Here is a 20,609-nt window from a genome sequence, read left to right as displayed (position 1 = left end):
TTTTACTGAGCCATTAGTTTCGTTGTAGCCGAAATTTGATTTTCTGCAGAAAATCGAATTGTGTCCTCTATTGTAAATAACATGGAAGTGCATCCATTCTACGGCGTATACCTATGTTTGGCAATATTTTCTTCATGCGACATATTTTTGCTTATTTTAAATCTCCTAGCCTATTAGTTCGACAGCCAACATAGTGTTGAAATAAATAAATCAATGATAACGAATTTTAGCTGGAATGTTTATTTTATATTTAGAATTTTATTTGAATTAATTACCTAAAATGCTCACATGCTTGAACACCGATAATTTCGGTAATTTGTTTTAAAAAGCGACGAAGATCTCGGTAATTTAAAGTTTTCTCGAAACCGAAAACCTCGGTAAAAGCAAATACCGCGAAATTCTGTTGTTTTAATGTTTGCCGAGCTCTCGGCTGTTCAAATTTCGGCAATGTTTTGCCGAGATTCGGGAACAAATCGAAGTGTGTAACTATTTATTACATGTCACCAAAAGTTGAGTTGATATCATCCGCAATGTCCTTGTTAATTCAATCCTGCTGTATCTTTATATCAAGAAACAGATGGTTCAATTTATCTATGATCTTATTTGTTAAATGATGCAATTAAGTTTACTGTTTAAATGAATCGTAATAATTTTATTTCTCCCGCATTTTTTATCTCCCGCGGATAAAAGTTTGTACGCTTTTCATAAGTAAAATTTTTTCTGCTTCTTTAATTTCCTAGAGGGTTTTCTACAGTTGAAGTGAATGTATTGATAATTAGGAATATTTTAGAAAATTGCATAACATTATTTTCGTTACAAAAAATATTTTATGTTCGATTTCTATCTTGACTGGTGGAGCACCGGATCGTTGGATACTATAAAAATTTAAAAAACCAGAGATTGATAGTGATATGTGAATAATTCGATCGTCTAGCAACGGCAATGACAAAACGGCTAAATGTCTAAAAAAATTCCAAAATTAAAAATAATTGCTTTTAGAAATTTTAAAACGAATATAAATCGAAAAAAAGTGCTATGAAATATTACCTTGTAAATAAGTTTGAATCAAATCGTTTTATTCCTTAAAAAATGTATTAATTCAGAAAATAAAAGCCTTAGTTCCTTTACTTTTATCTAACAGCTATAGTCCTTGGGTGTCCTTTGCTGTATCAAGCATACGTCTCCACATAACACGGTTCATGGCTGCTAGTCGCCAGCCACTTAAGACACGGATGATTTATAGATCGTCCGACATCCTTATGACATGCCTAGCCCATAGTAGACGCCTTAGCCTTAATTGAAATAGCTAAATTTAAGGTAATTTATTTCAACAGAAAAGATTTCGAATTTTAGGCGCAACAATTCTTCACTTTATCTAAAATTCGTTCATTTATAACAAATTTTTCAAATTGAATTTAATGTGAAATTGGTTGTCAAGAAATTGACAGGAACGAATAAGTAAAATATTAGTTGTTTTTATCAAAATGTCGCTTGAAATAAACTAACCCACTGAGTAAAATTGATTATCATGTTTTGTAGTTTCAAGCAGCCATATTTTCTATATCAAACAAGATTTTCTTTTGTCAAAAAATTATTATAAAAAAATACAAACGAAAAATCTAAAAGTGTCTTTAATTCTAATCAAAAAATTATGGTTTTCTTGTTGAAATAAAGATGATTGGTTTTGAGACATTTTATAAAAATGTAGTACAACATATTTGGTTCTTATTTGGGTTATTCCTTCATTTTCGATTGGATTGAATACTCGTGACAATGAGTGACCGATTTAAAAATAGCTCGGATGAATAATTGATATCGAGACCATAATAAGCCCACTCAGACAAACCCATGCGCATGTCCTTAGCGTCGTAGATCTTCAAGTAATTTGATTCCCTAGTAGAAAACGTATAACCCCTAATAAAGTGCGAATAATTTGGTGTAATGAGCATCAGGTAATACACCACAACAATTTTATGATATTTGCAGCATAACAAGAAAAGTTGAATAAAGCCGCTCTCTCCTATTGCAGGATCTTTTTTCTCCCAAATTACTGCCGGGCGACGAACGCATTCTAGGTGTTAGCCCTACCCGAAGTTTGGATAAAGAGGACTGATTTGGCTTAAGCAGCCTACGAAGTTCATGAATAACATTCTAAGCAGCCCGTTTTAAAAGTAATTGTCCACACCGAACGAACTTCAAAGCAGTTTCTAGAATACATTGCTCAGCTTCTATGCAACGAAAAAGTATAGTATAGTCGATGTCAGCGTTAATGGCTAAAACCAAGAACGGTTCGCAAATCGGATTAGTTTGGAGCACAATTCAAAAGATTTTTTATATATTTTTCATTGTCACTCTAAACGTTTTTAAGATGAATGCATAATTATTTTGTTCTTTCGGAATCGGAAAAAATTTAGAAATTATTTTGGCTCCGGCTGCTCGGCCATCCATGGAAGTTGACCATCAATGTTAACTTCCCTCTCTGAGCAGCCTAGATAGCCGTGTAGTGTCGGTAGCGGTTTCCCAACTGGCTAAGAATAACGCTACGGTCCACCTGTACCGGTGGTATAAGTCCACCAAACAGGTAAGCCGTGTGGTATTCGGCGGAATTATTTTTTACCAAGAATTGATCCACTGGTTTCCTGTTCCATGTCGTAAAAGGCCACAAAAATAGGAACTCCTAAGTCAAGGTGTATTTCCGTGCCGATGGCTGAATGGCTGCAGGAGGTTAAACATTGCAGTCGTGGACGGAATATCTTGGGTTTTTCCTCAAGGTGGTGTACTATCCCCACTTTTATGGAACCTAGTCGCTGATGGTTTGTTAAGGAAACTTAATAACCTTGGATTTCCGACTTATGGTTTTGCCGACGATTATCATATATTGATGACCGGTATAAGCATTAACACTCTCTTTGATTTAATGCAGCAAGCCCTGCGATCTGTTGAACAATGGTGTTGTCAGGTTGGATTATCTGTAAATCCGGGCAAAACATCAAATGGTGCTTTTCACTCATCGTAGGATAATTACAGGAGCTCGTCCGTTGCAGTTCTTTGGTTCAGAGGTCACTGTGGTCGATCAAGTTAAATACGTCGGGGTTATTCTTGACTCAAAACTGAATTGGTCTGCTCACATTGACTTCAGGATTGAAGGAGCTTGCATGGCTTTCGGCCAATGCAGACGAGCTTTTGGAAAATCATGGGGACTCAAACCCAGATATATTCATTGGATCTACACAACTATTGTTAGACCAATTTTAGCATATGGATGTCTTGTATGGTGGCAGAAAGGAGAAGTCGCGACAGTTCAGTCAAAGCTAAATCATCTCCAAAGGATGGTCCTAATGGCGATGACAGGAGCATTCACGACAACTCCTAATGCTGCTCTAGAGGCGCTACTGTGTATTAAACCACTACATGTGTTCCTAAAACAAGAAGCATTATCTTGTGCATACCGTCTTAGGGTTACAGGGCTTTGGAACAGTAACCCATTTGATTATGCTACCAGCACACTCGCTTGTGGTCTCAAATGGTTACGTGGGATGAGTATTTACTCGCTCCTAGTGACCTAACTCTCACATGCAGTTTTCCTTTTAAAACATTCAATGTGAGCTATCCTCTTCGTTAGGAATGGTTGTCTGGTTGTCTGGAACGACAACTTGATGAACACATAGTTTGTTTTACGGACGGTTCTCTGTTGAATGGTCGTGCTGGTGCTGGTGTCTACTGTCGTGAAATGAGGCTGGAGCAGTCTCATTCACTTGGTAGATACTGTACTGTGTTCCAAGCAGAAATCTACGCAATTCTGTGTGAAGTACAATCGGCACTTCAGCAGAGGATCTGTGGTAAACGTATTTATTTTTGTTCCGACAGTCAGGCAGCCTTAAAAGCACTCAGTTCGAATGACTCACGGTCGAATCTAGTGATCGCATGTCGAACTCAAATTGAAGACCTCAGCATTTCAAATGCTGTTTACTTCTTATGGGTACCCGGCCATTCTGGTATTACTGGAAATGAATGGGCTGATGAGTTGGCTAGAGCTGGTGCAACGAATGATTTCGTTGGTCCTGAACCAGCTTTACCACTTTCAACTAGTTGGATAAAGCACAAGATACGTTCTTGGGCTGCATCCAAACATGCCAGCTACTGGCGCAGCTTGCAAACTTGCGCTCAGACAAAAGCATTTCTACCAGATTTAAATCTGAAAATGTCAAAGTGTCTACTGCATTTCTCCAAGTATCATTGAAGTATTCTGGTCGGAGCTCTGACTGGACATTGCAAACTAAATTATCACATGGCTACTATTCAACGTGCTGAGTATTATTCGTGTGATTTGTGTAAATGCGATTATGGTACTTCATATCATCTGATATGTAACTCCATACATGGTTGAGTCTGTGTATGCGGAGCTAAAATTGAAGGATATTCTCTCGTTTCTCACCCAATGTGGTAAGGAGCTATAGTCAGAAGGGTTCATCGTTCTTCCTGGAGTGAATGAATCCCTTCTGTATTCACCTTAAATAGGGTTTAGCAGATTGTTTGGCATCCTTTGGGGGGTACCGAATTTACTTCTGCTCGTACATACTGCGAGTCGTTCTGCATTCTTCCGAGAGTGCAGAATGGTGTCGCTTTTGTAAGATCTCTAAATCCTCTCGGGGGTTGGAGGTTTTATTAACAGCAGACTGTTCGGGACCTCGTAGAGGTTCAGAATTTCCTTCTGCTTCCACTAAATGTGATCCTCAGCAGATTGTTCAGCATCCCTTAGGGGTGCAGAATTTACCTCTGCTTTTATGTGTTTTTGTGTCGTCAATTTTTCCCATCCTCCTAGTCCAACCCTTACCATTTCCTTTCAATCCTTCCCTCTTATATATCGGGAAAATGATGCTAAAAACAAATTGATGGCAAGGCACAAATCTCCATATATCAAGGGGAACGTGCCATTTGAGCCAATTTGTTCTGATTCCTGATTCCTGATGGGACCGTGAAACTCTTCATTTGAATCTAAGTGAATTTCGACTCAGACATCTCTGAGAAGTCGAAGTGAGCTTCGCTTGGTAATGTCGAACCCCTATTTCCGGTACTTCCCCTGAAATTCTTATCACCCGGTAATTTTGAAGCCGAAAGTTCTATCAAGATAAAATTTTGTATGGCTTTTTAAGACCTTTAATTCAAATCTAATTTTGTTAAAATCGGCTCAGCCCACTCCGAGAAAAGTGACACACAAAGAGAGAGAGAGAGAAATAGAGAGAGACAATTGATAATCTCGACGAGTTGATTCGAATGGTACCTAAAAGTTTAAAAGTTAGTTTTCAGTGTGACTATGTAACCCTTTTATTTGAGAAAGGTAAAAGAGATAAATCTAAAAAAATAACAGTAGAACTATTCGAATAAATAAAACTAAAACTGGTGATCCTATTATTAACTCCAAGCTGCTGAATTTGCTCTAAAAACTCTCCCATAGTGAAACTCACATGAATTTTTCAAAGATATCTCACAGAAATCAAGAAAATTTATTAGGATACAACATAAAATTCTGGAATTGCGGAGTGGAGAGCACGATTGGTTAAGATTTCTACATCGAGATAAAACGCAAAAACCAGTTTTAATCCACCTAGTGGTGTGATAGTGCCTCGTATTACTCATACTCTCATAAATATTGTTAGGCATTTTTATTAAACTTTTCATTGAATCTTGAACAAAAACTGGAGTTTGTTCGAGCATAAACTATCATAACCTACAAATTGAATCAGTTTTGAATAACCAAATTTAGAAGAATTTGGTTAATCTTCCTTTTTGACATTCTTTACCCTGTAGTTCCGAAACCGGAAGTAGGATTCGAATGAAATTGAACAGCAGCTTATGAGGCTATAAAATCTGTAACTTTTTGCTTAAGTTTTTAAAATTCGGTTTGATCATCACTGGAAACATGAAATAGGTTCTGGTTTGAAGTTTACGACCGGAACCGGTAACTGGGAATGGGTATAGCCGAACTCGGTTTGTTTGGCCTGCAACTGTGGCTCACAAAAACACGCTTAGCAAGTCTGACGGAAACGAGACAGACTCGTCGGTTGGTTCGTCTAACTCGAGAAGGCAACTTCGTCATCGCCCAACGGGGAAAAAACCTTGGGTGGAGAACGAGAATGACAAGCGAGAAGAAGGCGATCTACCGTTGTAATGGCTGAATACTTCAGTTACAACCTCGCTACTATAAATATAAACAATATCACGAGCGCCACGAAGCTAGAGTCACTTCGGACATTTGTCCGAATGCTGCAGCTTGATATCGTATTTCTCCAAGAAGTAGAGAGTGAGCAGCTCTCGCTTCCTGGTTTCAACATCATTTGTAACGTGGATCATGCAAGAAGGGGAACGGCAATCGCGCTCAGACACCACATACAGTTCTCTCACGTAGAGAAGAGTCTGGATGGTCGTCTAATTACAGTAAGGGTGCAGGATACAACCCTCTGCAACAGTTATGCGCCTTCAGGATCATCGGTGCGAGTCGAAAGAGAGCGTTTCTTCAACGAAACATTGCTGCTCTAACTACCGAGATCACAGTCAAGGAAATCAAAAATGCCATCCGCACATCCCCGAAACGAAAGGCCTCAGGGTTTGATGGTCTACCCATCGAATTTTACCAGAGAGCGTTCGATGTGATATACCGAGAGCTGTTCTTCGTAATAAACGAAGCATTAACTGGTGATCTACCACCGACATTTACCGAAGGGGTAATAGTTTTAGTGAAAAAGAGAGGTAGCGATGAGACAGTGAGAGGCTATCGCCCGATCAGCCTACTAAATGTGGCCTATAAAATATTGAGTCGTGTGATGAAAACACGATTAGAGCTCGTTCTCCGAAATCATCGGGTTTTGAGTTACAAAAATGCTCAAACGGTAGCAAAACCATCTTCCAGGCAACTCTTTCGCTAAAAGATCGGTTAGCGCAGCTGATCACGATAAGGCAAATAGGAAAACTGATTTCGTTCGAACTCGATCATGCTTTCGATCGTGTCTCTCATTCGTTTCTGTGTCGCACCCTACTCTCTATGGGAATCACGAATCACGGAAATGGACGTCTATCACAAACCATTCCAAATCGAACGATCTGTGCGACTACGAGACTCGATGTCGATGCTTCTCTTCGTTATCTACCTCAACCCCCTCGTAGAACGACTGGAACGCGTCTGTGGAGAAGATATATGTGTGGGATATGCAGACGATATCACCGTGTTAGTCACAAAATGATGGAATGAAGTTTTTTTGGGAAACATTTATGATGTTTTATATGGCTATTTCAATTTTATTTGTCGTGTTTACATTGTTATAAATAGAAACACATACACATACATACTTCTGATGACCAAGCACCAACGGCTTCGAAATCCTTATTATTATACCAACTTATTTTATGAAAGAACGGGAGTTCAAATAAAGAAATTTTCATTCAGGACGGATCAGAACAAAACTTTTTCTTATTCAGGAAGGTTTTTCAGAAATGAATGGCTGAACAGATCAACGACAATATAAATAGACTGCTATTATGCTATTGTTTGTGAGTTGAATTATATAAAAGTTTATTAAAATGGTATCATCGCACCAGCAGAAGAATTTGCATCAAAGAGCGGAGGCAGGAAATGGAAGAAGAAAACATGTTACATAATTCCTCAGAGGAGTTTGAAAATCAATGGTGACGTACGAGGAGAGGGTTCAAGTTTAGAAAAAACTTTTCGTGACTTGGGTTGTGTGTAACGCTCAATTTTTATTGTGAATGTCCTGTTCATTACTATGCTTACTGACGGGCGTCGAGATTCTAACAAATTCTCCAACATTTCAAAAAACTACATAATTAAACTTGTAACAATAGTGCAACACCGGCTAGTGTCCATTTGGCCGGTTTATCTTTCGTCTTCAGGTTAAATGTCCAAATATAGGTTGGTCCTCGAGTCCTAGTTTTATAAACCGGACACTCATACATGTTACGAAGATCTTGTTTATCTTGGGTAAGAGCCTGAAAAAAAGGAGAAATGCAGTGTTATTTCCAGTCAAAAACATTTAATTCCTACCCTAATGTTTATGACTGGCATTTGAGGATACAATTCTTTTAGTTTGGACTCCATAATTATTCCTTGTGAGATATCCCATCGAGCTCCTTCCATAAAAATTCCGTGTACATATGCTCCTTCTCTGGGTCCAGCTCTGTGGTAGAATATTCATTCATTAATAGCATTAATTTGTTAGTAAATAAATTTGTGTTTTTGTTTTTTATCAAGGGTAAAAACAACCTTTTATAATTTTATATTGGCTGGTAAGTAGCCTTGGTATTACATTCCTGTAGTGGAATTTGACCTTCTGTTTCAACAGACTTCGCAGCCGATTCAGAGTGTACAGAACCATTGCATGGCTGGTGCTACGATCCTACTGACACTACGAATCCTTCCAGGTCGGGGCTCGAACATACGACAACTGGTTTGTAAGACCAGTACCCTATGCATTGAACCACCAACCCGGCTGCTGGTAAGTAGCACAAGTTGTATAAAAGTCTTCAAAGCATGAGTCAATACATACGTAAAATCATCCTTTTGCTTCTTGGTGACATCACAATGCAGACACATTTTGTCGAGAGGAAGTTCATTCTTCCGTGCAGTCGACTGCATGATGGCAGTCAACAATGACTGTGGGTTGAAAAATCCTGCAAGCCAAACCGATGTTGGAAGCTGAAAGTGGAGGTTGTGAATAGATAGAATCTTCGATACCGTCAAGAAGTTCAGCTTACGACAAAATCTGCAGACCATGTTTCAAGTTCACGCAACCGCAACAACAGATCAACGAACCACGCTGTCAAACCAAGCAAAGACGGGTATGCCCGGGCAGACCATATAATTGGCACCTGGTCTAGAAACAATGAGTTCTCCAGGTCTTCCATGTCGGATGTTATCGTCAGCTCACCCTTCATACCGAGATCCAATTCCTTCAGACTTCTCTTCATCTCGCCTGTTAGATAATTCATTCGTTCGCATTCTTGGAATGCGACTACCACATACGGCGTACGTTCCTCAACTTTTCCCATGATCTCAGACATATTAAATTCTTCGGGTAATTTCTCCAAAATTTCATCGAGTACCTGTTTGACTTTATCTTCTCGAGTAACCGTCGTACCTGATCCAGCTCCTGCATCGCGTGGTTGCATTTCGAAGACGGTTCGGAAGAGATTCTCCGAAGTCGTAGTCAGGAAACCGATTTCCGCATTTGGATGTAATCCGTACAGGTATGGAGATTCTGGAGGCATTGCATCGTCTATGTAGGCGTGGTAGCCAGCATAGTCAGTATTCGGGGGAGCGGCGAATCCAGGCGCCAGGAATAGTTCACCGTCAACCAGGTCGGGCTGCATCAATTCTTCCAGATAAGTTATACAGGTTCTACGATCCCAATCGTCGGTGATGTGACCTCCGTACATAATTTCACCGAATAGATAACGAAGATCTTCCCACGGGACTTTTGAGTTCGCTTCCAGATAGTTATACAAAACCGATACTGAGATATTCAGATCACCGACGTTAAAGGGATAAATTTTATTCCATCCTTGGGGGCCAAACTTGCGACGTTCCGCTACTACTGCATGGAAGTAACAGAGTGAGAACAGAATCACTTTGAACTCAGCTTCTTTTCCGCACATCTCCAATGTTTCCTGGGTAAAGTTATCCAAAGCTTTGTGAAGATTTGCTTGCATTCCGGTTGGGGGCTCATTGGTGATTTTGATCGATGATTCCAGGATACCTTGGGGAATGATATGGGCCGACGGTGTAGCGGCAGGTTCCGCACTCATAAACACTCTGTAATCCTCATGTGATCCCTCAGAGTAATGTTCTAACTTTTTCTCCAGTGAGGGTAACCATTTCTTCACAAGATGAATATTTTGCAGCACAACCCAATGTCCAGCTGTTGCCGCCTTGTCCATTGCAGCTTCTGCTACCACTTCCTGTCCCTGACCCAAAGAAACGTTGTAGAAATTATTTTGGTCCGACGAGAAACCCAGTTGCTTTCCTAATGCTTCAACGTCCTTCAAGGGATTCACACCGGGCGAGAGAATGAAGAAAATCGGTGTAGATGGGCTCGTTTCTTCGAAAGATTTTGCAAATTCCATAGTTCGATTCTCAACGTATTTTGCGCCTAGCTTTTCCTCTATAAAGTCACTAAAATACGGAAGAAAAAAAATCAATATAATGAATTACAGTAACCTTCATTCTACGTACGTCATTGCATAGGTCATTCTGTCTGGTCTCAGAGCTCTCATCATACAGAGCCTTTGCAGGGCGGTTTTGTTCTTCCATTCTTGAGGGAATTTTTCTTTTTCGGGACACTCCGATTCGATCAATTTTTTCCAGCGTTTTGATGAGGTTTCGATGTCACGGTCCAGATTACGAAACTCATCCTTCGAGGCCAAACTACAAATTCCACCCCAAGCTAAGTTTGTAAGGAAGTCAACAGGAGATGTGACATGCGGTTTGATGGGGAAACGTAGCAGAAAATCTAGTTCGGCAGGGGTAATCTCTTCGCTCATAAGCAAAATCTGTAAGGAGTTTTGAGCAATGCGGTTTTTTTTGTAACGGGTTAGGATTCTTAAACTTACCTGAAAAGTCATTTGAGACATGAAAATAAGTTTATCACACTCGAACAGTCCACGTGTAGTGTATTGGAAAACCGAAAAAGATATACAATCGATCAAGTTTTGGACTCTCAATGGAACCTGTTCTGCTGGTTCAGCCCTTGAAATAGCTTTTTGGAAGACCACACTGAATGCTTTTAGCGAAAATTGGTAAATGGGGTTAATCGTGTTCAAATCGTTCAAAATGAAATACAATAAACTGGCTCTCGCTGCCGCTGGACGATAGTGTTCCCGCGCCTCGTCGATCTCCTTCGAAGTAACCTTAGCTTCGGTAACCTTCTCCTCGATCTCAGCAGCCGTTTTCTTAGTTGTTTCGAGGTTTTCTACCAGGGCTGTGTCTCCCAGGATGTTGCCACCGGCTGAGGAAAGACGCGAAAGGAGATCGTCTTCCAGTCTTTTGAGCATAATCTTGAAGTCGTTCTGTTGTTTCGTGAGGTCCGCCTTCAGTTCCTCCAGATCCGGACGCTCTGCTTTGACAACCTCCGCAAGCAGTTGGTCCTCAAGGCCGTCACGTGTAACGGTGAAATTAATGAGCGTTGTTTGAGCTTGCATTTCTGGTTTGTAGTGCTGAAACACGATACGTTGAGTATTTGGACGATTTAGGCATTGGTGTTATACTCACAGGATTTGCTAGTTTGGTATGTAGAATAAGCCTGAAATTGTGGTTATATTCCACTTCTTTGTCTCCAATTTTGATGGCTCTGCAATGTGACAGAATGATTATTGTTTTGCTCTGCTTAGAATGCCATAGGTATTAGGAATTAGGGGATATTTCACTTTAATTACCCGGGTAATTTCATTTATTTCCAAAGCAAAGAAAACTTATAGAAGTGCGACTTACCTTCCTTTTTTAATCAGATTCCGGCCTAGCAACGGATCCAGAACAGGGTCAACGTTTTCGCCAATGTTTTCAATTAAAACTGTACTACCCTTAGCCAGTGCTGTCTCGAGAATCTCTAAATATCCTTTTGAACCTAATCTTATAACCTTCAACATTTCACCGTACTTTTGCTTGATCCATTTGATACCCTGTAGCTGCGGATCGATCATCAACGGCCAGCGATCGGAGTTGGACAGAATCGTAGCGTTTTCGATGGACATTCGATCGCTTGGTAAACCTTCGTTCTGCCAAGTTGCAATCTGAGTGTCATCGGTCAGTAATCTTAATGGATCAAGACTGTCAGTTATAGGTATGCCGGGTTCTAGGGCTCTCAGGAACGGAAGCCACATTTTGTTCAACAGATCTGTTCGGAACTGTTTCGTGAAACACCCAACGTATGATATGAAAGCCGTAATCAAGAGTATGTCACCCGGTAAGGTGGTTGCTTGTTGCATGAATCTGAAACGATACCGTTGGTTCATTTCGAAATAGGATTCAATTCTATTCATGTATACTCGGCTACAGCTTCTGCCCAACGAACATTTTCACTTGCCAGACCGCCTACCAGACGATTTGCAAGTTGAATGGTGGCCTGTGTAGCATCTGCTTCCTGTTGGCATCTAACTTTATCTGCAGTAGCCTTTTCGAAATCAGCAGTTAATGTGGCTAACTGTTCTTCAAGTGACTGAAAAATCGAACAATTGTCAGTAAATCTATGCAATGTAAGCTGGAAGTCCTGATCTAACCGTGACTTTTTTCTTGATACAAGCTAATTTCTCCTGGGAAGCAGTGAGCTCGGCATTGGCAGCCGCTAGTGCCTTTCTTTTGGGTTCGACATCACAGAAAACATCGTAGAATTTGATAATATTGATAACCCAAGCACACAATCCAGCTGCGGCAGCCGATTTTGAACGGATAAAGTCAGGATCGAATTCCGTATCTTTCAAATACGGTTGAATAGCTTTTATGATTTCCGGGTGAATATGCTCTTTGTCATAGTTTATGAGCATATCCAGAAATGAATCCACTTTTGCCATAACGATTTTGGCCGCTTTCCAGCTACGGTCCTTTGGAATTTTACCATTCGGAGCTAGTAGAACCATTACGGCAGCGGTAACATTGGTCACAGCACCAGGAGGCGAACCGAACGACTTCAACTCAGTTAGATTGGCTTTGTTGAGGGTGTTCAAAGCTTCCTGGGCAGCAATCAATGCGGGTTCTGCTTTAACAAGGTCTTCTTCGCAATCGCGTTGTTTTTTGGCGACCTCCTGAGCAATCACTGCTACCTTTTGTTCTTCCTCGTCAGCAATAGCCTTTTCGGTTTGTACCTTCTCCGTTTCAACACCAACCATTTCAATGAGAGCATCTGCCGCTTCATTTTTCTCCTTGAGTTCAACTTCCTGAACTGCTAGTTTTTGCTTTAGGCTCGCAACTTGATCGGCGGTGGTTCGGAGTTTTTCCAACCCATTTTCGAGTCGTTCTACTTTTTGGCGCAAATCGCCATGTTTCTCCTTCAACAACTTATCATACAGACTAATTTGCTCCAGATAAGATTTCGGAGTCGTATAGTTGTAGCGTCGCTCGTTTTGTAAGAAAACTTTCGACATTGAGTTAACCGAGGTGTGTACATAAGCCATGAACCGTGCAATTGAGTCTTTGCAATCGTTCGGTAAGATCGTTAACTCTTGTAGAAAACGCAACGACACGGACATCAATGCTTCCTGCGGCCACTCATGGAACCAATTGATTTGGGTACAGGTAATTATGGCGGGAAATTTGCGCGAGCGAACGCGTAGGGTAGTTCCTACCGGAGAGAAGCAGAGTACAACTTTCAGCTGACGACGAACACGATCGATGAAAAACTTCCAACAATTTTCACGGGTGTCAACCAAGCCGGCTCCCTTGACCTCATTACGTACTCCTGATATTATGTTCTCGATTTCATCGTCGGGGAATAGATCTGCAATTTCACCGGACGACAGTAGATCGTTGATTACTACCAAAAAACTTTCGCTGGACACTTGAGCGTCTGTCATCAAGAACATAATACCGACGTTTTTCATACCGGCTTTTAGGTACAATCCTGAAAGTTCATTCTGAAAACATAAAAAGTGTTATGATTTTTATCCGCCTTTAACGCGTTCGTCGAAAAGTTCCCGATCTGAGAAAGAGAACATCACATTTTTCCAAATTTCGATTTTATTCATCAATGTATCTTCCTTCCAGAGTAACACAATTGTTCTAACGACGTTCAAACATCTCTAAACCACTCTGTACCGATTGAGATTCATTTAAGAGTAAAATTAATTATTGTGTGGATTGAGCAGAGAAGATACAGATGGTCGCATTGATCGAGACGCGAGATTTTTTTAATTAAATTTTATAAAATTTTGGGGATTTTGAGTGTAACGTTTACTTGTGTAAAATTTCGTTACAATCTATCAAGTGGATATCGAGATGGCTTCCAAGCAAGAAGTTCCTGAATATAGTTCCAGTTCCAGAATTAATCATTCATGTACAAGATTTCAGTTTCAGGATGGAATATTCTGCTTTTGATGAAATGGCGAATTTGATGGAGCATCGAACTGACTTAATAAATCGGTTCTTTTCGGAACCTCCACCAATTATCGCAAATAATTTTCTTCTTTTGGTATTATCAAATCGATGTTTTGCATATTGGCCTTGCACCCCGTTTCTGGTGTTGGAAAAAATAAGGCGGAATTTTTTTTTGCACCGTCTGCATCAGTTTGCATTGGTGCGAAATACCCCGAAAAGTGAACAATTACGGAGAGAATCCTGAAAATCAGCCCTTGTAAGGGTTACAAATGTATAATAAAGAGCTATTAGAATTATTCAACTGTTGAAATATGCAAATTGCACGTGGAAATAATCAGTTTAGTGCTAGGATGGCTTTTATTGTATCAAAGAACGCTCACTGGCAACTCTTCACACGATTGAATCAGTGCCATCAAAGAGAAACGGATATCATCGCAACAACAAAAACCCGGTATGGCTCATTTAACATAGAATCGATTCCAGTGCGAGAGCGAATTTCTCTCGATGACATTTATGAGAATCGAAGCACGCTGCTGTGGGGATCCTCTCTGAAGCAACAAACGGTCGCTTATTCTCGTTTCGCGATCCGATTCTATACACGCAGTTGATAATTGCGATAGAATCATTTTACTATTGCCGCTTATTCTAACTATGTGCATATAACCTTTGTATAAGTTGTGTCTATGAAAATGTCTGTGAATGCTCCACACAAGGGTTTTGAAATATTGCAACCTAGTATAAGAATCATCAAGTTAAATCCTCGATTCGATTTTCTGCGATAATTGTCAACTTGCGATTCTCTCTTGGGAAATTCCACACAGCACCAATCATTATCAGACTGTTCATTTTTTTAAGGGCGTGAAATACTCAGAGTATGAAGTGGAGCGAAGTAATGTAGCAAAATTCTCTCACGGTTCATGCATTGAGAGACTCGAGTTCTTGTAGCATCTTCTACCGGATTGAAAATGTTGTATACAATATAGATAGCAATATAGCAGCTTCTGTCAAATTTTCGGCAATCACCACTGGTTTAGTGAACCGTTCGTAGAGCGAAGTTTGCACCAAACGAGTGCAAATAAAACAAACATTCGGCTGCTTTGCGTATGAGGACATTGTGTATATTGGTTTGAATTCGTTTTGGTGACTTCAGGATATGCAAGTTGTGTGGGTACAGATGAGTTTATAATAATCCACGCATAGTATGCCATGACAACTGTAGTGGGGACGATGGCATTAGGTCAATCGAATCATCGACCATTCATTCATTGCATCACGGACGGCTGCACAGGTAAGAAGTGATTCACTCTGGGTGATTCCGTTTACAAAGTAAAGTCTATTATTCACAATGGCGATCCTGCCAGGAGTTATTTCAGTTATTCAACATCAACGGAATCACCCAGATCGCAATATATATATATATATATATATATATATATATATATATATATATATATATATATATATATATATATATATATATATATATATATATATATATATATATATATATATATATATATATATATATATATATATATATATATATATATATATATATATATATATATATATATATATATATATATATAGATATTCGGCAGAAAAGAAATAGCCGACGAAAGATTGCGTAACATTAAATTATTAGAAAAACGGATCAATATGGTCGCGCATTGGAAGCGGACCAGGAAGGTCGCGCATTGAAAGCGGACCAGGAAGGTCGCGCATTGGAAGCGGACCAGGAAGGTCACGCATTGGAAGCGGATCAGGTAGGTCGCGCATTGGAAGCGGACCAGGTAGGTCGCGCATTTGAAGCGGACCAGGTAGGTCGCGCATTGGAAGCGGACAAAGAAGGTCGCGCATTGGAAGCGGACCAGGAAATAATTGAGTAAGCGGACTGTAAATGTCGCGCACAAGAAAAACTAGCCACGTGGGCGCGCAAAATGAAAAAAGCTAATTTTAATAATCACGCTATTCAAAGTGAATCTTCAGATTGCGCACACCTGATTAATCATACATGATAACTAAACGAAAAAACATAGCGAATGGTGGAATATATTCCCGATCGGTTGGCTGTCGAAGCGATTCAGATGATGAACCGATATCTGACGAATTAGTTGACCAGGCCGACATGGAGTCAGTACATGCAATAACGTCGTGCAATTCACGGCACGGACTGGAACACTTTCTACCTTACCATGGAGTCAGTGGCGTACCGAGGAAATTTTGCACCCGGGGCAAAATAAGATATGAGTGGAAAAAAAGAGATTTAGTGAGCAAAAATAAAAAAGCTGAACTCCATCTTCGGAAAGGTGACCTGGACGAGCGAAAAAAAAAAAGTTTGTCGCCCCCCTAAAAACGCTACGCCACTACATGGAGTGTAATTTTTCGTCAGCTAGCCCTTGGTTCTGACTAATAACACAGTGAGAATCCGATCGTTGCTGGATCACTAAAGGGTTGATGGCAAACAAACAAGTTCTTATACTAATGTTGCAGATTTTTGAACTGCAGCCACGGTAGAAAAACCGTTTATCTGCATGAGATTAAAATCTTTAACACAAGTGTTTGGATAACACGGGGAATGTGCATGCAGATAAAAATTGGAAGCGACGCCTCTCTCGCCTGATTATGTTGCTCCAGCGAAGTTCACTGTGCACCAATGGTATATAGACTGTCATGCGATATATTAATCATTCATAATTGTACGAAAATTCACTCCCTTGTAACGTTCAGTGTCAAACCCATTGATTCCCGAACATACATTATCAACTTTAAGAGCATTCAGAAAGTAATATTCCATCGTTATGTGCTTCGATAGTGGAGGCAAGACAATGTATTCATTTATGTTGAAGCACGTGGTTCATAAACAAGACAACAAAATATGTGTAAAGTAACACGGTTCTATCAGTTGATGTATAGGAAATGGCAGTTCAACTGACGTCGCTCGGCAACGTCGCTGCGCTGGACTGTCCAGCGAATTGCAGATTAGTGCTGCAGCGACAATATATCAGAAATGTATTATAGTGCGCAGTGCCTTTCGGTCCATGTGGTACGATCATTCTTTCAAATACAATAGGTATTTCTTTTTATTGATGAGAGGAAAATTCAAGCTTTGTTGCACTTTTTAAAGTTAGAGTTATTTAATCATAATTGCAAATAAAACCGATAAACGGTAGAGACGACGATCGAAAATAGACGACAAAATTAGGGATGTCGTAATATCGAGTAAGCAATTAATCCAGATAATCAAGTAACATGTAATCGATTAGTTTGGAACTAATTTACGAATATTAAATCAATTGAATCATTTGAAAAATTAACCGAGAAATAACAAAAACAGAACAGAGCTGCCTATGCTCTATATTTATCTGAACATATGTAAGATTTTTCTCATTTCGATAGACACTAACAAACCGGATCTTTTGCCAGATTTTTTATTCCGAGAGGACTACATTTTATTTTTTTTAGGACTTGGCATAAAAAAAAACTAATCCACTATGTAGAATGTACTGGTAACCAGCCCAGCAATTTTTATAAGTTTGACTGACTTTGTTATAGGCCATTAAAAAAAGGCATCACGTGATAGGGTTTTTTGTACCAAAGCCACCACATTATATTACGGTTTAACTGAAATCGTTAAAAATTCTCGCTGCGCGGTTCTATGCGGCGAATTTCAGGTTAGTGCTGCAGTGACAATATATTTTTTTTTAAGAAGGGGGTAGATGTGTGGGTACAGATGAGTTTATAATAATCCACGCATAGTATGCCATGACAACTGTAGTGGGGACGATGGCATTAGGTCAATCGAATCATCGACCATTCATTCATTGCATCACGGACGGCTGCACAGGTAAGAAGTGATTCACTCTGGGTGATTCCGTTTACAAAGTAAAGTCTATTATTCACACAAGTGATGTCAGATATTTTGATTATCGCATTATGTGTCTGACATTATGTCTCTGACATAATGGGTAGAGCTAAATTATGAATATCTCAAGTTGTACTCCACGTAACGACATAATTCTTTTTACATGTCATCAAATATAATGATCAGCAATTTGTGATTAAATTTTCAACAGTGTAAGATAACCTCAAATAACTCAAAAACTTAGTTTTCTCAAATTAAACGATTTTGAGAGGCACATATCAGTCACGATGTTCTACTGGACGAAAATAAAAGGTAAACTTTGATCGAAAATCGTTCATCTATTCTAGTGTGTTTGATGGAACTGGACGTCGTGGTGAGTATTTCTCGCCAACATCAGTAACCACAAACCTCCAACGCTCAGGTCGTGCTCTCATTCACATTTCGGATGTCGTGTCGAGCGGTTGCTTTCAACAAGCAGTGGAAAGGAACTTAATGTTGGGGGAAGGGAACTGAATTTAAAACCGTGATTCCGGTTCACCTGGATTCTGGACATAATTTCTAGATTAGAATTTTGTTTCAGACTTCAGTTTCCGAATTTAGTTCTAGATTACAGGCTCAGAATTTGGATCTATAACTCTGGAACTGGAGCTTAATGTTAGATCTACCAGAAATTATTTTCTGAACTGAGAATTCGGATGTTCATTTCTATAATTCAGAATTTGCATGCTGGAACTAAATTCAGAGTATTGGTTCTGGAGCTAGATTTTGGACCTGAATTTAGTTACCGTATTAAGGCTAGAATGCATGTTTTGAATTCAGTTCTAGAACTAAAATTCTGAAAATTCAGAATTCAGTTCCATAATTGTGGATCTAAATTCGGAACCTGGATTCTGGAAAAAAGGCTGTTCCATAGCTCTAGAATGAAATTTTTGTCCTGATTTCTTAATCTGGATTTCGAACCAGAATTTAGCAACTGAATTCTGAACCTCAGATTGAATTTAGTTCTTGAATCCAGTTCCAGAACTCGAAAATTAAATGAAGGTAAAAAGGATTAACTATTGTAAACATTGGATAAATTCCGGATTCCACAAATCGGATTTTCTTAGAACCAGTAAAATATTCCCAATTAGTATACTCCTCCTATCTAAATCTACATACTCCTCCTATCTAAATCTACAAAAAAACTACATGTTTCATGTTATTTAACTGCATGTCATGATTTAGTATAGATTAACCGTTACGAATCCGGAAACGAAGTAATAGAAGCAGCGAAATTCACACATTCTACTAATACGAACGATTATCTATTCCCCGAAGTGTGAAAGATGCATGTCAATGTTATCCGTTCTAGTTATTTCTGCGACATTATCCACCCGTCGTTTTAATTTGAGAACAGAAAATAGTTGCTGATAAATAAATCCGATGAATATGGTGGATGCGGTAGAAATTCGAATTTCAATTCATAGAATTTAGCCATCGAAACGATAAGTTTCAAGTGATAATCCGAAAATGTGAATACCAAGCTCGTATATAGAGGAGGGATTTTGTGGGTTCGAGTCCTCCTCCGTCCCAAACCTCAAGAAATTATTAGGGGAGACAGGGGCTAGACCGTACACGGGGTTGAACAGGACAGTTTAAATATCCTATAAACCTGCAATTATTTCGGTTCATGGATTGACTTTGTAAACGCGCTTAAAGATGACGAGGTAGACATGACTTGAGTAAAAACCCAATAATGGAACCCAATAATGAATTTCTAAAAAGTGTCCGATTTAACTCCGGTCTTCCCTATATTATGAAAACCCTCTCCGAATTTTTTTGCTGGTGGATGCATTTCATTTTAACATTTTCAAGATGTCAGATATCTCCGGCAATATCACTTTTCGATTGTCCATGACGATGGAATGAATTTATGAACAGTTTCCGGAACAACAGCCTCATTTGGACGACCAGAGTGTGGTGTACAGGGCTTGTATTGTGAATCTTCAAACGAACGAAGCAACAAAAAACATCTGCAGTGAACACTTTGCTTGACATAGCTGAATGAGAGACCTATATTAGAGAGAAACTGGATGCGTGAGAGTATATGCTACTGAGCAGACCAATTCCCCTTGCCAAGTGAATTGTCTGTGCTCTCGGTCTCAGTTAACACATGGACTAAGCAATCCATAACAATGTAATGAAATGAAGGGTTCGCTCTCGTTAGTATTGTATGAGAAAGAAGACCTTGCTTTACGGCGTGCTACAAGACGCGAACCAAAGTTATATAGGCAATGTTTACGGTTTATTTTTAAAGTGTAGGTTTACAGAAATCATTTTTAACATAATGATCGCATTCCAAGACCAAATTGGATCACATTACTAACATACTTTATACATTTTATAGCATAAATTTTGCATTTGAGCCCATTTTCAAAACGATCAATTTGTTTCTTGGCAGTATACACTGTGTATATATATGTATATAGAAACACTAAAAGCAATGTTCTTTAAATTAATATTAATCGGAACTAAAAGTTATGAATCTAGTTTCCTCATAGGCATCTACAATATGTGAACCATTCATCAAATGCTAACCTCATGAACCATAGGTCTCAGCAAGTGGGCATATTCATGAACTAATGAACGAACGAAGCAGCTCTCTTTGCTTGG

The 20,609-nt window shown here is 39.4% G+C and overlaps 1 protein-coding gene across 2 annotated transcripts in view; it reads right to left on the bottom strand.

Moving 5' to 3' along the window:
- Positions 1 to 7,699: 7,699 nt before the first annotated feature.
- The window catches only part of LOC131434444 (dynein beta chain, ciliary), a 69,785-nt gene continuing 56,875 nt past the window's right edge, over positions 7,700 to 20,609 (bottom strand). For both annotated transcript variants that reach the window (XM_058601162.1, XM_058601161.1), the window contains 10 exons: positions 12,283 to 13,632; positions 12,052 to 12,221; positions 11,498 to 11,995; positions 11,279 to 11,357; positions 10,621 to 11,223; positions 10,244 to 10,560; positions 8,767 to 10,183; positions 8,559 to 8,707; positions 8,057 to 8,189; positions 7,700 to 8,001 (listed from right to left, as the gene is read on the bottom strand). In XM_058601162.1, the coding sequence (XP_058457145.1) occupies positions 7,840 to 8,001; positions 8,057 to 8,189; positions 8,559 to 8,707; positions 8,767 to 10,183; positions 10,244 to 10,560; positions 10,621 to 11,223; positions 11,279 to 11,357; positions 11,498 to 11,995; positions 12,052 to 12,221; positions 12,283 to 13,632 (4,878 nt within the window). In that variant the 3' untranslated portion in view covers positions 7,700 to 7,839. The remainder of the gene's footprint in view (positions 8,002 to 8,056; positions 8,190 to 8,558; positions 8,708 to 8,766; positions 10,184 to 10,243; positions 10,561 to 10,620; positions 11,224 to 11,278; positions 11,358 to 11,497; positions 11,996 to 12,051; positions 12,222 to 12,282; positions 13,633 to 20,609) is intronic.

The sequence above is a fragment of the Malaya genurostris genome, chromosome 3 (assembly GCF_030247185.1).
Source record: "Malaya genurostris strain Urasoe2022 chromosome 3, Malgen_1.1, whole genome shotgun sequence".
In the NCBI taxonomy this organism is placed as follows: domain Eukaryota; kingdom Metazoa; phylum Arthropoda; class Insecta; order Diptera; family Culicidae; genus Malaya; species Malaya genurostris.
The sequence above is the reverse complement of the archived record's forward strand: the minus strand, read 5'-3'. Positions and strand labels throughout refer to the sequence as shown.